Raw genomic sequence first — 21,290 nt, forward strand, 5'->3', positions numbered from 1 at the left:
TAAAAGGTGGGCAAGACCTAACTTAACGATTTAATTTAACTTTGCAGTCTAATATATTTCTTGTTGATTCAACCACAAATATGAAAATGAAAAAAAATGAAGTGGCTTACAGCAAATAATTTCCATTCTTATGATCACCCGTGTGTTTGGAAGAAATTCTTCACAAAATTTGGTAATATATACCCAAATTATGACATCCATGGAGTTTTTTAAAGACATCACTTTCAAAGAATTGACAGATCAGAACATTTTTCCCACACAAGAAATACCATCTGCAAAATTCAATCTGTAATAAGATGTTGGATCGCAAATGTCAATTATAGATAATCTGATCTAATTTCTCATTCTAAAATAATCATATTTGACATTGCGTCTGTTGGTACTAAGAATAATGAGGTTCAATATAGGTGTCAAAGAATAGCTGTTAAGTATAGTTTGTGGGTCAATAGTCTTGCAAAGGGAATTTTTTTTATTCATTCATGGTGTGAGGGTTTCACTGGGTAGGCAGCATTTAGGACCCACTCCTAATCGCACAGACAGCAGTTAAGAGTCAACCACATTGCTCAGAGTCTGAAGTCACATGTAGGCCAGACCAGGCAAGGAAGGCAGTTTCCTTCCCTAAAGGACATTAGAGAACCAGATGGATTTTTTTTTTCTGACAATCAATGGATTCATGGTCATCGTTAGACTCTTAATTCCAGATATTTATTGAATTCAAATTCCATCATCTGCCACGTCAGGATACGAACCTGGGTCTCCAGAATATTACCCGTGTCTCTGGATTAGCAGTCCACTGATAATACTAATTGGCCACTGCCTCCCTGTGTCTGAGAGGAAAGCTGATAAAAACACCCTCAAAGATGTTAACCAGCATACATTCAGTTAATCCCTGGTAATCTTGCTGCTCAAATGAATATGCCCATGTCCATGATACGAAAGCCAGGAATACTGCCACACAGTCCTAGTCGCAACAAATTCCTGTTTTAACCTGCAGCAGCGTCCAAAATACAGCTTTCCCTCTTGAAGGCACTTGAGAGTTTTTTTCCAGAGGATACTTGTTGATTCTCAGACTCATTTATTAAGTGATGCAGTTATGCAATAATATTACCTTCTGTATCTGAGTTGACATATTGTGTATTTGGATTTGGACACACAAGGAGAGTTCATTATTATCACTAATAACCATCATGTAGATTCCATATTTTTAAAATTGCAACTAAATAAACCAACAAGACTAAGTTGGAAAAGTTTTTCTAAAAAAAAACTTGACACACAATTGTACAGAAAAAATGCCACTACCCTAAACACACCTTCTGCAGACTGGTGAGAGGTCACTGCTATGCATTGTCATCATGTAGGTACAATGCTGGAAGAACTTAAGCAGGCTATTGTTTTCGTTTATACTGAGTCTCAAACCCCAGTCTCAGATTTAATTCTAACAACTGATCTCACATAAATTGCCTGACATCCTGTTAACCCTGACAGATTCTTCCACCACCACCACCACTCTGATTCACAAGCTTTGTTGAAATGGAGCTACTAGTGAGCCTATTAACAATTAGTGCAAGGGTGAAACTGACAGTAATAGAAGCAGCCACCCTTTAACAAATCTACCACTTCAATTAATGAGAGTAACTTTCCTCTGATTCATGCTCCCCTGACCAAACAAATTATCCAGGATTTTTTGAGGCCTTTTGGAGCAAATTCACCCATTTCTCACATATATTTTGTGTACTGTATTTACCTCTAGAACAAACAACTCTCTACTAAGCTGTTCCAATAGAATTACAATACAGACTTCCTACTTGGAAAAGGGGAAACGTGACCAGTTATGTGCCTTGCACAAAAGGCAGGACAAAACTAGTCTAGTCTATCTGCTTTTACTTAGCAATCAACAACTGATGGAACATGCCGTCAACAGTGCTAACGAGCAGAACTTACCTACAAACAACCTGTGCATTAATGCTGAGTTGGGGTTCCATCAGGACACTCCGGCTCCAAATCTCATATTGCTTCAGATCATGCATGGATAAAGGAGCTGCAAGTGTTTCCCTTGACATCAAGGCAGCATTTGACAACGTGTCAAGGAGCCCCAGTAAAACCAAGGTCAAAGGGGATCACTAGGAAAGTTTCCCACTGGTTGGGATTGTACTAGCACAAAAGAGGTTGGTTGTGGCTGCTGGTGCCTCAATTAATTAATAAAGTCATTCCTCAGGACCGTGTACTGGACTCAACAACCTTCAGCAGCTTCAATTAGCTCCCAACCCTCAAAGGATCAAACATATATTCACTTTTGATGTAGTATATTGATGTTATGTGCAGTTCTTCACAGAATAAAGCAACCTTTGTAAACATGCAACAAAACCTGGACAACATGCAGCAAAAACTGGACAACATTCAGGCACAGGCTAATATGTGCGACACAAGTGCACAGCAATGACCATCTTGAAGAAAATCCTAACCATCTCCACAAAACATTGAATGTTATTACCATCACTAACTTTCCTACCATCAACATCATGAGGTAGTTACTATCGATCAGAAACTTGACTGAGGCAGATATATAAAAATGGCAGCTACAAGAGCAGAACAGAGGCTGGTATTCTCTGGAGAGTGCCTGATTTCTCAGCACCAGCAAGCCTTTCTATCCCTACGAAGTCACAGTCAGGTGTGTGATAGAATATTTCCTACTTGCCTGGATGAGTACAGACATGATAACACACAAGCTGCTCAGCCTCATCGGAAAACAAAACAGATTGGCACCCATGCACCATGTTAAACATTCACCCCCTGCAGCATACATGCACCTTGGCTACAGTGCGCACCTTGCATGTGATGCACTGCAGTAACTTTCTATGGCATCTTCAGCAGTACTTTCCATATCCAAGATTACTGCCATCTAGAAAAAGGGCAGCAGGTGCTGGGGCACATCAACACCTCCAAGTCATATACCATTCAGACTTAGAAATATATGGTCAATTTTTCATCACTGTCATTGGATCACAACACTGGAACACTTAGCCTACCAACACTGCCAGATTACCTTCACCAGACAGGCTGCAGCAGTTCACTGAAGCAGCAATTCACTGGGCTCAGTTGAAGGGCGGCACAACGGTTAGCACTGCAGCCTCACAGCGCCAGGGTCCAAGGGTTGGTGTGGACTTGTTGTGCCGAAGGGCCTGTTTCCACACTGTAGGGATTCTATGATGAAGCACCTCACCAGCAATGTCAACACTCATATGAATGAATTATTCTTAAAAACTGCAAGATATTCTAGTTTACCAGAAAAAAAGTTGGTATACAGTAAAAACAAAACTAGCAAAATGGATAGAAGGCAATGTTTATAGATGTCAGACACTTTTTTGTGCAAAAATCAATAAAAAGTCCAAATAGTTTTGCAAGCAGAGTAGAGAAGAATGCAAAGTTGCAGACCAGTTATATTCTTATCTTGCAATCACAGGGTTATTAACCGAGTAATGAAAGTTCAAACATCAACTCTACACAGTCGTGTAGTTAGTTTTTCAAATGTAGTTCCTATTTGTCAGTAGGCAAACACAGTAGCTATTTTTAAACATATGGTTCCAGAAGCAATGTCCATCAAGTGAGGTATTTTGTCCATGATAGTGGGCTCAGTTTTTACCACACCTGACGGACTTGTTCACTGCATGGATGCATCAGGATTCTGTATGTACTCAAGGCGGTAATGCAGTTCTTGAGAAGAGCTACCACGCTGACATTTCAGTACAGATTATGATTTTACCAGGAATAAAGTCTGCTGATTATCTCAAGCTTCAAACTGAGAAATACTGTCAAGAAAATCCAGGCAGAAATTTCCAACTCTGGACAGAGAGCACAGGACCATGCAGAAGCATGTTGTCACAAGAGTTTTTTTAGAATGAGATCAAGGAAGACAGGATGGGCGTTCAAAATACATAGGGTGGGCAGATGAATTCACCTCAAAGTCCAGGATTAACAGTGCTGGAGCGACAACTAAGAGAACAGTTGCCCCATATTGCCCCAACATACTGGGAGAGACAGAATCTCTGAGGAACTGCTAGGAGCGAACTGATGTTTGGAGAAGCTGGAGCAGTTGTTCTGACAGGTCCTACTGCTGCTGTCATCTATCACTTGGAGAGGACGCTGTCTGAAGCTAGGCAGGGAGTGGCTGCAGTTCAACAAAACTTGGACCAGGTGTCTAAAAAGCAGAACCCTCACCCCCCCAAAACCCTTACTTGGAGACCTATGATCTGCCATTTGATTTTCTAAACTCTGACTTGAAACAACTGAATTTCAAACACTGAAACGTAAGCCACGCGAAAACCTAGATCCAAACCCTACAAAATCTAATTCCTAGCTAACAAAACATGATTCAGAATCCCCATGGCCAGATCTGTACTCAACAACACCTGGAACTCTCAAAATCCTGATGCCAAAAACGTGATGCACAACACTGCGGCTCAGTGGTTAGCACTGCTGCCTCACAGCGCCAGGGACCCAGGTTTGACTCCGCCCTCGGACGACTGTGTGTGTGGAGTTTGCACATTCTTCCCGTGTCTGCGTGGGTTTCCTCCGGGTGCTCCGGCTTCCTCCCACAATCCAAAGATGTGCAGGCTAGGTGGATTGGCCATGCTAAGTTGCCCGTAGTGTTCAGGGATAAGTAGATTAGGAGGGGTTATAGGTGGATGGGTTCTGGCTGGGATGTTCTGAGGGTCAGTGTAGACTTGTGGCGCCAAACGGCCTGTTTCCACACTGTAGGGATTCTATGATGTATGATCTATTCTATAATCTACAAACACAGAAAACCCAGACATGAATGTCAGAAAACCTGGACCAGCTTTGACCAAAACATGACAATGAATCACGTAAAGTAACGATACAGAACCTCCAAAATCTGGATGCAATCTATCAGACACCGAGCACCTAAAATCCAGACCTCAAAAATCCAAATGCAGGTTGTTGCAAACTGGACCTATATCTCGCAAGATCTGGATTAGATAGTCTGAACCAGACACACCAAAACCCAAACTCAAATCCCTCTCAAGCTGGATCACAACAGATCAGAACCAGGCAAAACTTAGTCCTTGCTGCTGACCATAGAGGCCAAGACTCTCACCTCCAAATCCTAAAGCTAGTACCACAACATCCAACAAAACCTGAAACCAGACTCTTGAAACCATAACCCAGAATATCCCAAAACACCGAACTACTGGGGAAATTTATTAAAGATATTTTAAGACAGCCAGTATTACTCAAATGGTTTCTATATTTATGCACATACTTCCAATAGCTGTTGTAAAAAATGTCAACTTTACCAAGTTATATGTCTTGAATATAAATTGGGTGCTTCTGCCCTCTAGGGTGTCAGTCTATTTCTCATTAAAGCATAAACAATCATGCAAAGAGATGTATTACCTTGAAAACAAAATCACTGGAATTTGATGCGAATGTGAATTAAATAATTTGTTAGCCGACTGTTAGCTGGGTGCTACAAAATTAACATGTATCTGTGCTGCTTGTTGCATAGTTAACACTGGAAGTCAGCATCCCAATTTTAAACAGATTATTTTGTACGTGCACATACATGTGTGGTCACCATCCCAGCTGGGTAAGTCAGAACGCAGAGTGAAACTGGCTCTGTAGATCATAGATTTAGCTTTTGCAGTTGATTTCTATGGTGGATAGCGACTGACCATGCTCACAAAAGGAAACCGATTTTTTTAAAAACATGTCAACTAGGTGGGACTGCATTCAGCTTGTTCCATTCTTGTAAGATCACAGCTCCTCCTGTTTCTCATCTACTTACTGCCCCTCAGCCATATCATTCAAAAACACATCAATTTCGAAAATACATAAATATCAACCAGCTCTACCTCACCATCACTTCTTGAATCCCTCGACTATTACTAAATTGTCACACTGCCTTGCCATTGTTCAGTACTAGATCTGCAGAAATGTTCCACGGAATACTGAAAAGGTAGATGGCAACTGGCATCACCTCCATATCTCTCCTTGCAACTGCTTGTGGTTGAATCAGACAGTTTGCAACAATAATGTTGAATTTGATGCAGAGATGAATTTTTAGTCACACATCTGAAGCATTCCTGAGACCACTTATTTCCACTTCTGTAACATTGTTGAATGTAGCCCCATCTCAGTTCGTCTGCTGCTCAAATCCTCATATGTATCTAAGTTACCTTTAGACTTATCTTTCAAAGTACTACCAGCTGTTCTTCCATATTCTACATTCTCAAAACTTGAAGTCACCTCAAACTCTGCTGCTCAAGTTCAAACTTGTATGCACTCATTACCGCAGCGTTTGTTGATCTACAGTTGCTGCCGGTTAAGCAATGACTTGATTATATCTTTTTATTCTTTTCAAATCCCTCCACAGCCACAGTACTCCTCCCTATTATCACCTCCAACTCCACAATCGGCCACAATGTCTGCATTCCTCTGTTGTGACCTCTAGAGTGTCCCCATTTAATTGCTCCACCACTTGTTAGCCAGGATGTTAGCTGTAAAAGCACCAAAACTTCTCGAACACCTTTAAAAAGTTCTACAAAACCTTTTTCGTTAATAAGCCTATGGTTATCTGCCACAATATCCCCTTATATGGCTGGATGACTAATATTATTGTATACCATCTCTGTGAAATACTCTTGGAAATGTAATATATTTAAATTGCAACTCAACAAAACACATTCCTAGCCTTTTCTCACCTGGCTTAGTAAGTTCACTGAAAGTTTGGCTGGAGATGGGTTTTGAAAGCAGCAATGGAGTGAATGGCAGAATCATAGCCATCACACTAACAATAAGGGGATCCGCATTAACAAACACTACATGTCTGAAATATCAAAGGTCGGCATGTTTCCCAATATAGTATAGGCCAGCAAAATTTTTTTTATGATCTCAAGATGTCAGTGCCACCGCCTAGTCCAGCATTTATTGCTAATCTGTAGATGCCCTTGAGTTGGTGATGGTGAGCCTCCTTCTTGAATCACTGCAGTCTATTTGATGTAGGCACACCAATGTGTTGTTAGGAAGGACGCCCCAGGATTTTGACCCAGTGACAGGAATGGAGATGAAGTTCCAAGTTGGGATGACACGCAGCTTAAAGGGTAACTTGAAGATGGCAATGCTCTCTTGTACCTGCTGCCCTTGACCTTCTTGTTAGAAGTCACGTGTTTGGCAGATGCTTTTGAAGTACATCTGGTATATAGGACATAGTGCTGTCACCATGTATTGTTGATGAAAGAAGTGAATGTCTAAATTCACGGTTGGGTATGCCAATCTAGCAGTTGGTTTGTTCTAATGTTATCAGGCTTCTGGATTGTTATTGGAGTTACACTCACCTAAGCAACAGAGGAGTATTTTCACCACACTCCTAAATTGAATTTCATAGATTATGGACAGGATCTGGGGATTCAGGTGATGGCAAGTCATTTGGCAGATTCCTAGCCTCTGACCTGCTCTTGTAGTCACAGCATTTATTTGACTGGCACAGTTTGGCATCTAGTCAATGGTAACTCCCAGTATATTGAAAGTGGATGATTCAGCGATTATATTGTACTTGAATATCAAAGGAGAGATAATTACATTCCCTCTTGTTGAAGATGTCATGGGCCGACGTATCACACAAATTTCACTCACCACTTAAGTGTCAGACTAAACCTGCTGCTTTTGAAAAAGACTGTTTCAGTATCTGAGGATCTGTGAATGGTGTGGAACATAATGCAAGTGTCAGTGAACATTCCCTGCTTCTGAACTCATGATGGAGGGGAAGTCATTGAGGCAGCAGCTGAAGATGGTAGGCATGATAACAAGGAGTCCCTGCTATAATATTCTGCCAATGAGTTGATGAACGTCCAAAAACCAAAATCGACTTCCTTTGAGCTAGCTATGACTAACTAGTGGAAATTTTCAACCCCCTCCAATTCCTATCAAGTCCAGTCTTGCTAGAATACCTTGCTGTCAAAGGCAATCGCTTTCACCTGACATCTGGAGTTCAGCTCTCCTGTCTATGTTTAGATTAAGGCTGTAATGAGTCAGCAGCTGAGCGGCCTGGGTGAAAACTGAACCGAGCATCATTGAGCAGGTTATTGCTGCAGACATTCTGCTTCACAGCATTGTTAATAACATTTCTATCACTTTGCTGATGATGGACTGCAGAATGATAGGGTTGTAATTGGTCTAGTTGGACATGTCCTGCATTTTGTGCACAGGACATACCTGTGGGTAGATACTTGTGTTGTAGCTGCACTGGAACAGCTTGGGCAACAGCACAGTAAGTTCTGCAGCAAGTCTTTGTTACCATTGGCAGAATGTTGTCAGGGTCCTAAACCTTTTCAGCAACACCAGTGCCCTCAGTCATTTCTTGCCTTCATACAAAGTGAATCAAATTGGCTGAAGACTGGTATCTGTAATGCTGGGGACTTCTGAAGTAGGCTGAGATGGATCAGCCACTTCGCACTTTTGGGTGAACACGGTTGCAAATGCTTCAGCCTGTTTTGCACTGGAATGCTAGATTATCCCTTTATTCAATTATAAGATGAGATATTTGTAAAGTCTTCTTCCCTGGTTAATTGTTAAACTGTTCATCACCATTCACAACTGGATGTGGCAGAGCTTTGGGTTTGTTGTGGAATTGCTTTGCTGCCTATAGCATTTGCTTCGGCAATTTTACATGAAAGTTGTCCTGTGTTGAAGCTTCATCAGGCTGTTAACTCAATTTTGTGTTTGTCTGGTGCAGCTCCTAGGTGCCCTCCTGAATTTTTCCTTAAACCAAGGTTGATCTCACAGCTTGATGGCGACAGAGAAATGAGGGGGCCATGATGTTAGCAGATCGAGTTGAATACAAATTTACTGCCACTGTTGGCCCATGGAGCCTCACAGATGAATCACTCGATCTCTTCTTAATCTATTTATTTAGAATAGTCATAGTGTCACTCAATATGATGGAGAGCATCATCAATGTGAAAACCACCTGGTGATCACTCCCGATAATACCGTCAGTGACAGACGCTTCTGCAATTGCAAGCAGACCTGGACTTTAGATATTTACTTTTAGTTTGTTTTATCTTCGTCAACTTTAGAGATCAAGATACATGTATTCTGCTAGCCCAAGGAATTCATTTTGTGCTGCCATGCTACGTAATGTATTAATACTGTTTTAGAATGCTAACTACTCATATTATAAATCAGCCATAATCCAACAACAAATCATTTATTAAAAGCCATACTTCAAATATGGTATAACTGATGAATAATTAATAAAGTTTGTTTTATTCATTTCAACTATTATGTGAACTGTCTGTATTTAAAAAGTATTGTTAGAACAGACTGAACAGAAGAAAGACATAAGAAATCTCCAAGGTCTTATCAACAGTACTCCCCTTGGGTCTCAAAAACACAGATGAATTGAGGCCTATTTATTTTAAGATCAGGTACACACTTGAAAACAGTGCACTGCATTCAAGTTTAAGGGGATGTGCACTAGACTGGCTAGCGTGGCAAGGGGATGGGAACTAAATGGGTAGACATAAAAAATGGAAACAAAAGGTAGGAAATGAAAAATAGAAATCAAAAGTAGGGCACAAATAAAACAAGGGTTACAGCAAATAGGGTCTTTATACAAATAGGATGAGTGTAAACGTTTTTAGAAGGATAAATCTAAAGATGCTGGATCCAAATGGACAGTGTATTTGCAATAATATGGACAGATTAACAAAATAGTTGTAAATAGGTACAATATGATTATGATTATCAAGACGTGGTTGTAGGATGACCAGGCTTCGGAATTGAACATTCAAGGATGATCAATATTTAGGAAGGACAGGCAAAGAGAGGGAGGTTGGTTAGTGCTATTAGTAAAGAATGAAATCAATACAATATTGAGAAAGGATACTTATTCAGAAAATCCAGATGTAAAAATCAGTCTGGGTGGAACTAAGAAACAAACATTTGTGGATATTGTCTATTGGCCTACAAACAAGTGGTAAGGTAATGGAATGTCTAAACAGGAAATCAGAGATGCATGCAGTAATCATGAGTGAATTTAATCTACTCATAGAATGGACAAATCATATGTGGATTTTCAGACCAGTACACTGAGGAACCAATTAAGGAACAGGCTTTCTTAGATTTGTTATTGTAGAATGAACATTGATCAATTAATAATCTTGTTGCACAAGTTCTTTCAGGAAGAGTGACCACAACATGACAGAATTCTTCTTTGAGATAGAAATTAAGTCATCCAACCCAAAGCTAGGGTCCAAAATCTAAGCAAAGAAAGCTATAAAAGTATGATGCACGAGTTGGCTGCAATAGATTTGCAAATTTAATTAAAATGCATTACAGTGAATAGCCATTGGCAAACATTGAAGAAATCAATGTATGCATTGCAACAATCATATCATTGAACTCCTTTCCTGCTATATTTTTGCATCAAAAAAGTGGTCCAACTGTAGCTAACAGAAAGAAATTAAGGATAGAATTAGTTTCAAGGAGATGTCGTATACTTTTGTTAGAAAATGTAGCAGGCTTGAGGTTTGAAAGCCAATTAGAATTCAGCAAAGATGACCAAGAGAATGATTAAGAGGTTCAAAAAAAAGTTACAGTAAATTTGCAAGGTACATGAAAACAGACTGTAATAGCTTCTATAAGTTTAAAAAATAAAAGATGAATGAAGACCAATGTAGATTCATAGTCCAAAATGGGAGCTATGATAATGGAGAGCAGGGAAATAGCAGGGGGATTAAACACCTACTTTAGTTTTGTCTCCACAGATGAAGGAAATTAGTGTTAGCAGAAAAAAAGTAATGCTCAAAAATTTAATGTGAGTCAAGTTATAAATCTTCAGGGCCTGATGATCTATACTGCAGAGTACTGAAGGAGGTGTTATGAAAATAATGGAAGCATTGATTTTCATCTTTCAAAATTCTGCAGATTGTGGAACAGTCCTGACAAATTAGAGGGTGACAAATATGATCACATAATAGGAGGGACACAGTGAATTACAAACTGGTTAGTCTAATATCAATAGTAAATAAAATGCTAGAATCTTTCTTTTAAAGGACATGATAGCAGAGCACTTAGAAAATATCAAAAGGATTAAACAAATTCAACATAGATTCGTGATAATCAGCTAAATCATGATTGATAAACCTACTGGATTTTTTCCTGAGGATATATAGTAGATTAGATAAGGGTGAACTCGTGAATGTGACAGTATTTGGATTTTCAAAAAGCTTTCAATAAAATCCTGCTTAAGAGGTCAGTGTACAAGATTAGAAGTACAAGGGACCAGAAGTAATATACTGGCATAGATATAAATATGTTTGTAAACAGAAAGGCAGAGTAGGAATAAATGGATCTTTTACAGACTAAAAGATGGTTACGCGTGGAGTATGTGATGTGGTGTGTGATTTATATGCATCTTATTGTAACTTATTCTGGTATTTTGAACTAGTGGTATGTGGGTTTGGGCTGTGTCCATGAAGGGACTTTAATGATCAACTTCTAAGCATTTCTGTAGTCACGGTGATTTCTTTTAAATCACAGCATGAGGGAGACACCTCTGAGAAGATTGGGGTTTTGATCTCATTGGGCGAATTTCATAAGTGAACAATATAAACACTTGAGTATTTGGCTTCAGGTAGAAGGTTCCAGGATGGAATTTGTTTTTTGGCTTGGGGAAACACTCAGTTTGAAGGAAGTCTTTTTGGTTTTCAGACTTTGAGGTTCTGGCTGAAGATGGACATATAAAACAGGAGCTCTGAAAGAAGGGAGATAGTTTAGAAATAGATCACCTGAATGCAAGCAAATTAGTTTGAATGTTCCAGACCAGAAGTGGTTGGTTAAAATCCCACAGAGGTATCTGACACCAAAAATGTATACACTCAGTTTTATGAAGACTCATGAAAGGTATTATAAGATTCTCACAACTAGGAGTTGAAGCATCGAGTCCTATAGGAATGACAGAGAAGAGAATTCTCTAGCTTGAGTACTGTAAAGCAGTGTTTCTGGGATTATTGGAATTGCGTTTTATTGTGTGTTTTGAAATTTTTAAACTTGTGTCATATATAAATAACTTGGTTTATACATTTTTTTTCATATAAAAAGCTTCTGTTTGATTGTTGAAACCAAATCTATAGCATTGGATGTTTGTGTTTCACAAAAAGTCCATCCTTTTAAATCCATTTAAAAAATCTATTAAGCCAAATTTCAGTCTGGGATCTTACCTGTTCTGTAATACTACCAGTTGGGAATATATATCAATAATTTGGAAGAGGGAATTAAAAATAATTTATGCGAGTTTGCTGATAATACAAAACGAGAAGGAATTGAGTGTGATGACAAGGAAATAAACATGCTTCAAGGCATGGGAGAAAAGTTGAGCATGTTGGCAAAACAATGTTGTACTGCATCTGGCATGTATAAGTGTAAAGCTATCCAGTTCAGTTGAAAAACAGAATGGCAGAGAATTACTTTAACAGTGATAGATTAGGAAATGTTTAGGTACAAAGGGACCTGACTGCCATTGAAAGCAAGTATGTGGATGCAACAATGAGTTAGGAAGCCAAATGGTATGCTAGGCTCCATTGCAAGGTGAAATGAATGCAGGAGCAAGAGGGTATTACTGCAGTTGTACAGGTCACACCTGGAAGACTGTGTTAAGTTATAAAGACATACAGCACAGAAATAGATGCTTTGGTCCAACTTGTCCATGCTGACCAGGTTTCCCAAACTAAACTAGCCTCATTTGCCTATGTTTGGTTTATATCCCTCTCAACCTTTCCTATTCACAGATCTGCCCAATTGTCTTTTGGATGCTATAACTGTACCTGCATCTACCACTTCATCTGGCATTCATTCCATATACGAACCACCTTCTGTACGAAAGAGTTGCCTCTCAGGTATCTTTCATATCTTTCTACTTTCACCGTAAAATTATGACCCCTAGTTTTGAACTCCCCCACCCTGGGGAAAAGACACGTGCCATTCACCATATTTATATCCTCATGATTTTATAAACCTCTATATGGTCACCACTCAACCTCCAATGCTCCATTAAAATAAGTCCCAGCCTATCCAGCTTGTCCTTATAACTCAAACCCTCCAGTCCCAGTAACATCCTTGTAAATCTTTTCTGCATCCTCTCCAATTTAATAATATCCTTCCTATAGCAAAGTGACCAGAACTTCAACACTGAGTCCAAAATGACTCTTCTTCAGAGAGATACTAAGTATGACTACATCAGGCTCCTGCTTGACTAGCCTGTGGGACAACTCTCCCAATTTTGCACAAGTCCCCAGATGTTTGCAAGGTCACCAAGTCCAAGTGTTCTGTTGCCATTTCTGGTGCTTATGTTGATACCTGATGGCCTGTCTTATTCGATCCCTTTTCAACGTGTAGCAATTTTGTACAACTGAATGGCTTGCTAGGTCATTTTGGAGGGAAATAAGAGTCAATTATCTGTCTGGAATTACATATCGGCCAGACCAGGTAAGGAAGCAAATTTCCATCCCTAAAAGACATTTGTGAGCAAGATGAATTTTAACAATTGACAATAGTTTCATGGTCATTATCACTAGTTTGTAATTCCAGATTTATTAATAAGTTGAATTTCCATTTCATGAACTGTTAGACCCCTCAACAAAAGGAAAGAATATGGGAAAATCTTCCAGTAAAATTTAATAAGAAGAAATAAAATGGAAAATAAGAAAGATAAAGTACTGAAGTAATACTTCTGTAATGAATTTCAGCTTAATGTGCTTTATTACTATCAATATCTCAATAACATTATTACTGCACCACATGATTATTCAACCTTCGATGCAAGGTAAATGTTAAATATCCATTCCATGGGATACTTAATTTCTCAAAGGTAACAGTTAAAAATAAAGCAAGACAACTTTTCAGTTAGTACTTACCCTTTTGGATCAAGGAGATCTCGCACCTTTTCATTATATATCTCCATATACGACACTTCTACTTTAAATGTGTGAGATTCACTTTCCTCTTTGGAGACTCTTCCAAACAATGCACCGCAAAGACGAGGTATAAGGCCTGGTACATCAACACTGCCCATCATTGAGAAAGACTTTCCTGAACCTATGTACACAGGAAAAAGGCATATTTATATAGTGTCTTTGGTGACTACAGGTTGCACCAAAACGCTTAACATGGTAATTTTTTTTTACAAGTGTGGAAAGTTAAAATCAATTTTTGAAAGCATCTGGTTATGCAACAAATTTCTAACTATTTCAGGTAGGAATATGCATACTGATTCCCAAGCATGGCTCCTTAAACCTTACAGAAGAGATTAATTATAAAATCAAACCAGGATTTTGGCTGTATGTACAATTACTTTTTTGAAACATTTGATCTCTTTTTGAATCTCTTGTTCCACAACACACTTCCTTTGTGCAAATCCAAGTGAATCAGTACATCTTGGATTCAGACAAACTGGTCACATTTGCAGAAGCTACCAATGCAGGAAGGGAAGTCAGTTATGAGCGGAAAAGTTTCCACTGACAAAGCGTGTTTGGGTGATTTGCACGTGTATTCGTTGTTCTCCTGACAAATAGGACATCTTTCAATCAAAGCTTTTAACGATGATGATGTGTCAGAATGGTTTCATTTGTACAGTATGAGGAATTTTTAAAAATCGGAGACATTTCTGCAGACTTTTCTTGCTGTGGGGAGAAGACATGTGTCATACATCTTGGACTTTGCCTGGCTAGGACCAGCCCCATAATCTGAACTGATAGAGCCAGAAGATTTTGTCTAACCTACATTTATCTGACACTTTTTGTTTTTGAAAATGAGTCCTTCAACCTTCAGCAACCATCAGTGAGTACAAGTTTCAGACATACTTATCTTTGGGTCTCCCTGTCACCACAATATCATCAGCAAAACAGAGACACCTCAGAATACCTTCTGTAATTCTGTCCATTTCCTGGTGTTCTGAAGACAGGAATTTCTCAAGATTCCTTTGCCAAGTGAAATACAGGGGATTCTGCTATAATGCAATAGTTGTGCTCCAGAGCAATACTGCATTATAGAAAATTGCACTATATAAACAACAGGGCCTTTAGGAAAAGCAAGGTTAGGGATACAAAGGATACATAATTATATTTTCCAAAATTCTTCCTCACCTGTGTCGCTTCATTCTTATAGCTGCAGTTATAATGACAGTTTATCAGACAGGTGATGCCGCAAAGAGGCAATACATTTATGAATCTGACCTTGTATTTGCAATGAAGTGACAGCTGGGCTTTAAATAGAGTTCTGCCACTGGAATTCCCAGCAATGGTCCGTACTGCATGATAGTGTGAGCATGATCCAAAAGAGGTGAACGGTGCAAAATTGTGTGAGAGAGAACTCGCAGCAAACAACCCTTCATGAAACTCTCCCGAAATTGACGCGTTAGCAGTTTTTAGTAAAATTCCCTTCTCCACTTAAATGCTGATCAGACCTGACATTCCATCAGTACAGACTTCTGGATAAATTTTCAGATAAGTGAAGCAGAGGAATCTGACCTTTTTTTCCTATGTAGCCCATTGGCATTGAAGTTAACTGTAAACCTAAGTAACATTGTATTCAAATTAGTACTGGAAAACAGCAGGTTGTAAATCAGACAATTTTTGGTATAAATGACTTACATAAGCAAGTTCAAAAATTCTTACATATTAAATATGTAACAAAATCTAGGCAAAAATACTACACACAAAGATGCATGTTTTAACAGCACTCATTATTTTAAACTATACTTTGCTTATACCAATCAATTTAGCATTGGAGTCCATTTCTTTAAATGAGCTGCATTTTTAAATAATGCTGATGCATTTGATGCATCCAGCATAAACATTTCAAACTAAGACTTCATGTATTTTCCAAATAAGACAGTTGTTCTGTGTGTGTTATTATATTATTGTATGTGTTATAACATACAATTCACACTCAATGGAACTGCATTATAGTCAACACAAGTCTGCATCTTACAAATAATGTTCCCCAATTTGTCAATTGTGTTATAGCCAATTCACGTTGCCGGAACACACTTCATAGGAGAACCAGCTGTAACCACTATCAATACTTGGCACCCATCTCTGAAAAACATTTGGTTCTTGTGAACTTGGGATTCAATTCTTCTAATGTTTTCATTTCACATGGACATTTCAATATAGAAGAGTTACACCAGTCTGAGTTGATGTACACGGCATATAATGTTTCAAACAACTGAACAAAGCAAACTTTTCTACGGTTGAGGGGTCAATTACAAGGTGCTTAAAACTTTAACTGAGAGTGAAGAGATGTTAGGAAAAATGTTTTTATGAAGACAGGAATGTTGTGCCACAGATCCTGTCTAAGAAAATACCTTTTACACTTAAGACAAATTTGGATAAATATCTGAAATGAACAAAAATTCATGGCAATGAGGAAAAGGAGTTGGGCACCGCTATTAGCTCTGGGCTGCTCTCACAGAGTTGGCACTATGTGAGTTGAATAGCCTTCTATATGTTCTGAGCTTCTATTGCGATTGAGACAATTATATGATTTAAATGGTTGATGAGTATCTTGATAATGATCAATTTCAGCAATTAAAATAATACAACGTTGTGTCAAGCCATTCTCTCTTGAAATTTACTACATCAGACATCATATATCTTACCTGTCTGCCCATAGGCAAAAATGCAAGCATTATATCCTTGAAATGCATTCTCAAGTATCCCTTCACCAAGGCATTTGAAAACTACTTCTTGACCTAAAGCAAAAAAAAGGAACAAAAACACAAGTTGAGACAAAAATATTGTTCCTTTTCATCACCTAGTTTATTGTCTCCACAGATCATTTTGACAGTATCTTCTTAAACTGACCATTTTTAAAGGTGTGATCATAGACACTGCATTTTAGCAATTTGTCCCCTGTGTAGGGTGACACAATTCAAATCTCAACTGAGCTGAAGTCACAGGATAAGTTACTCAGAAGTCGGAGCACTGGCAGACTGGTAGCTTCCTTTAGCCAACAGATCAATGGTCAAATGAAAGACCTCTATTGGGTCCTGTTAACTCAGTGAAGACCGACAATCAAATCAATGACGTTCTGATTTCAGCTATCTAGTTTTGCACCAGATGGTGCCTTTCCTACAAGGGTATCAAAAATCTGTACAACCAAAGAACTAATTTAACTTTTGAAGCAACCTTGTTCCACAAATTAAAATGTCTGGAAAATCTTTAGTTATTTTAGACAGAATTGAATTTTTGGATGATTTCAGTCCCAACTCATCAGTTGAAAGTGTCCTTTATCTTCATCAGCTGTGAAAGATTCTATACAAAATGACCAAGTCATCTTAATCGAGTCCCAAATGTCTAGAACACAAAATGGTTAATTTAGCACAGGTTTATACTGAAGTAACAGTGTCATTGTTACTGGTTGTAATTAATCAGGGAAACTGAAAAACTCAGTTTAGAACCATGGTGCAAAAGCACAAGATAATAACAATAATAATATTGGCCTACCTCCATTATATTGTAGCTTTGAGGTACAGCAGTTTAACCAAGAAGCCGCACAGTCAGACCTAGCATGGCCGGAAGCAGAATAATTCTAGCTACTGGTCCTCAGCATTTATAATATCTCTGCAACATCAGTACAAGGTAGCTTCAGTTTGATAATCAAAGTGCGTTTCTTTGGAGAAAGAAGATTTACTCCAGGAACATGTACTAAACAATGGGGGTGCTTGATATTGCTGTTAGCTGGGAAAAGTGTTCCGATACTAAATTGACATAATAAAAGTATCACAGTAGTGTGTTTTGAAGGCTAGTCTGGCTTCAATCAGCAACGTTTCTCAGGTGCCTATTAACCTGCATCTTTGTACAGAATTTGCCCAGTTTATACTTGGGAAGGGTCAGGAGTGGGAAAGCAGTGACGTTTTTTATGAAATTCACAATATGGAAACTGCATCCACAAGATTTCCTCAAAAGTAGTAGCTACATGCAGATATCCAATGAGTGCCAGCACATTACTGGGTGAATGATCAGATGCCACCATTTTGTGAAAAATTCTCTTTGCAACCACCGGGCATCATGCAACCAAAACTTTGTTCGTACAACATATTTACAATGTTGCCCCATAAATACAAACATCAAGTATTGAATAAACAACTATCATTTGAGCCCAAGCTGGTCAATCGTTCCCCCTCCTGACCCTCTAAGCTGGCTGCCTAACTGACCCCGGGCACTCGCTCACATTGTGGGCTTGGGTGAGGAAAGCAGTAAGTGGGAAAACTCTCAAAAATACTTTACCTACGTTTCTGATGCAAGAGGTTCTACAGAACCTAATTGAAGTCTCTACATTAGTTATAATGGTAAAATCTGATTCACTTAATTCAGTACCATTTAACGTTGCACTGATTCCAGCAAAACCTTTAGCTTAATTACCTTTCCTTTATTCAAATTTGACAAAATATTTTTCAGGAGTGGCTGTATGGTTTGAAAGATTTTCGCAGATGATAGTAAAATATGCTGAAAAATATGGCTCACCTTTTAAAATATTCACCTTCCTACTGACTTAATAGGTCAATGACCCTGAAGGTGGGGTGCAAAGATGCAAGAAATCATGCAGATTACTAGTTAGCCTTGACTTATGGGAAATCTCAAACTTTCAGCTAAGGTGTTGGTCTGAGACATTGACATTGGTCTCAGTATCAGCTGTTTGTCAGTCAGCTTGGAGGGTTGGGGGTGTGGAGTTTAATCATTGCCAGGTTTTCGTTATGCTCCTGATCACCATCCCTTCACCCATCCTGGGAAATGGACATGCATAGGAGGATAAAATCTGCCTGACTGTGATTCATACATAGTAACGCAGTTCAATTAGACTCACTGTCCAGGAACAGCTCAACATAGCCCCTCAGACAAGTAATTGCTAAGATGGTCTGGTGACTTTAGAACACTTGTTTTTTTTTTTTGGGGGGGGGGGGGGGGGGGGGTGCTGGCAGGGGCTGGATTCCTGCGATTAATTTCTCATTCAGACTTATCTTGGCCCAAGTTTCTGTCTGTAAGCAAGATCAACTGAGCTTCAGTTCAGTTTGGGAAGATGTTTTGCTACAATACATTGCAGCTTTAAAAGCAACTTATAAGCAATCTAACTTGTTAAGTCTTCAAACAATGGTAGTAAATTTGTCAGGGATGATTTTCCCTTCATGAAGCCATGTTGACTTGGGAGCATGATCATATTATGTGCTGCTATTGCATCCTTTATAATAGGCTAACATTTACCAAATAACGCACGTTGAGCTAAATGGTCTATACTAACCTTTTCTTGAAATTTCATTTCAATAAAGGTATTGCATTGGCAATTTTCTAATCCTCTGGGACATTTCCAGAATCTATGGATTCCTCAAAAATTACTAACAGTGCATCCACTATCTCTGTGACTACTTTCTTTAATATTCTAAGATGCATCCCATTAGGATTTCAACCCCAGTTGTTTCCCTAGCACTACTCCTCTAGTGACAATTATTGTACTTATTTTCTCTCCTCCTATTGCCACCTTATTATTTAGTAATTTTAGAATGCTATTAGTGTGTTCTACTGTGAAGAATGATGCAAAATATTTATTCAACTCCTCTGCCCATTTCCTGGTTCCACATGGTTATTTCTCCAGCCTTACTCTCTCAGGGCCTCTGATGACTTTGGTTTCTCTTTTCTTTTTTATATAATTAATGAAGCTCTGCCTGTCCATACTGATAATACTTGCAAGTTCACCCTCAAGTTGATTTTCTCCCTCTTTTTCTTGGGTTATCTATTGGTATTTTTTAGAAAAAAAACCTTGCCCATTTCTCTGGCTTACCACTAATCTTTGTCACATTGTGTTTTTCTTTCAATTTGATGCAATCCTTAACTTCCCTGGTTAATCATGGTTGTCTTATGCCCTTCTTGGAATTCTTCTTCCTTATTGGAATTTGTCATTTCTGTGACCAATGAACTATTTTCCTAAACTTCTGCCATTATTCATCAACTGTCTTGACTGCTAAGACACTCCAGCCAGATCTGCATTCATTTCTTTGTAATCCCCCTTATTTAAGTTTAGAACAATTTGGTCCAAGCCAAGTTCTTCCATCTCAAGCTGAATGATAAATTCTACTATGCCATGGTCATGGTTTCGTAGGGGACCGTTTACTCTAACATCATTTATTAAACCTGCCATAACATACATCATAGATCCAAAACAGCCTGATCCTTGGTTGGATTCACAACATTTTGTTCTAGGAAATAACCCAAATACATTCCAAATTCTTCCTCATGGCTTATTCTGCCAATTTATCCCAAACTATATGAATATTAAAGTCACCATGATTAACATACTGTCTTTGTTACATGCCCTCATTATCTCCTAATTTATTCTGCCTTCCATCGTATTGGTATTGTTAGGGATCTTATAGACTACATCTATCAGTGACTTCTTTCCCTTTTTATTACATACATCCACCAATATGGATCCTACAACATCTGATCCAAGATTATTTCTTGCAATTCTACTTCTCCCATCCATACTAATAATTCCACTTCACCAATTCCTTCCTGTCCTTTCGAATAGTCACATACTCCTGAATAGTTAGTTCCCAGCTGTGATCTCCTTGTAACCATATATCTGAAAGAATTTTTAAAAATGGTGAGGCAGAAAAAGATGTGTAAAATCTATCTTTGCCTTCCAAGACTAGTAGAAGTACAAGTCATTCTTGGATCCTTGACAGGAAGTGCTTATGAGAAGATAAAGACTGGGTCAGGTACAGCTACAGTCCACCTACCACATGTTCAAATTGAAAAGTATAGCAGCAGTCAGCAGTAAGGAAATTTTTACAAGCTTTTGGCTGCCAATAACAATGGAAACTTCTAACATATTGCTTAGTATGTCACAGAGGTCGACACTTTCAAAAGGGAGTAAAGCATGGAAAAACTACAAATGCACTTCAATTCCAACCTTAGTAAGCTTCTAATTATAAACCAAAAGCACAGTTGCACTTTTTTGTTGTATTGGTCATTATTAAATCTTAACTCAAACATACACTTTTTTTTTCAACTTACAAGATGTTACGAGTAGTTGACACTTGACAGTTGAATACCATGGTAATGTGGCTCTAATTTCAACTGACAGATAGTGGGAACTGCCGATGCTGAAGAATCTGAGATAACAAGGTGTAGAGCTGGATGAACGCAGCAGGCCAAGCAGCATCAGAGGAGCAGGAAAGCTGACGTTTCGGGTCTGGACCCTTCTTCAGAAAAAAAAGA

The 21,290-nt window shown here is 38.7% G+C and overlaps 1 protein-coding gene across 4 annotated transcripts in view; it reads right to left on the reverse strand.

The window, feature by feature from the left end:
• Positions 1 to 21,290, reverse strand: part of kif13a (kinesin family member 13A) — a 270,920-nt gene that overhangs the window by 116,850 nt on the left and 132,780 nt on the right. For all 4 annotated transcript variants that reach the window (XM_048611497.1, XM_048611502.1, XM_020509948.2 and 1 more), the window contains exons 5-6: positions 16,676 to 16,768; positions 13,932 to 14,112 (exon numbers count right to left, since the gene is read on the reverse strand). In XM_048611497.1, coding sequence (XP_048467454.1) covers positions 13,932 to 14,112; positions 16,676 to 16,768 — 274 coding nt within the window. The remainder of the gene's footprint in view (positions 1 to 13,931; positions 14,113 to 16,675; positions 16,769 to 21,290) is intronic.

The sequence above is a fragment of the Rhincodon typus genome, chromosome 2, assembly GCF_021869965.1.
Source record: "Rhincodon typus isolate 14 chromosome 2, sRhiTyp1.1, whole genome shotgun sequence".
NCBI classification, from domain to species: Eukaryota; Metazoa; Chordata; class Chondrichthyes; order Orectolobiformes; family Rhincodontidae; genus Rhincodon; species Rhincodon typus.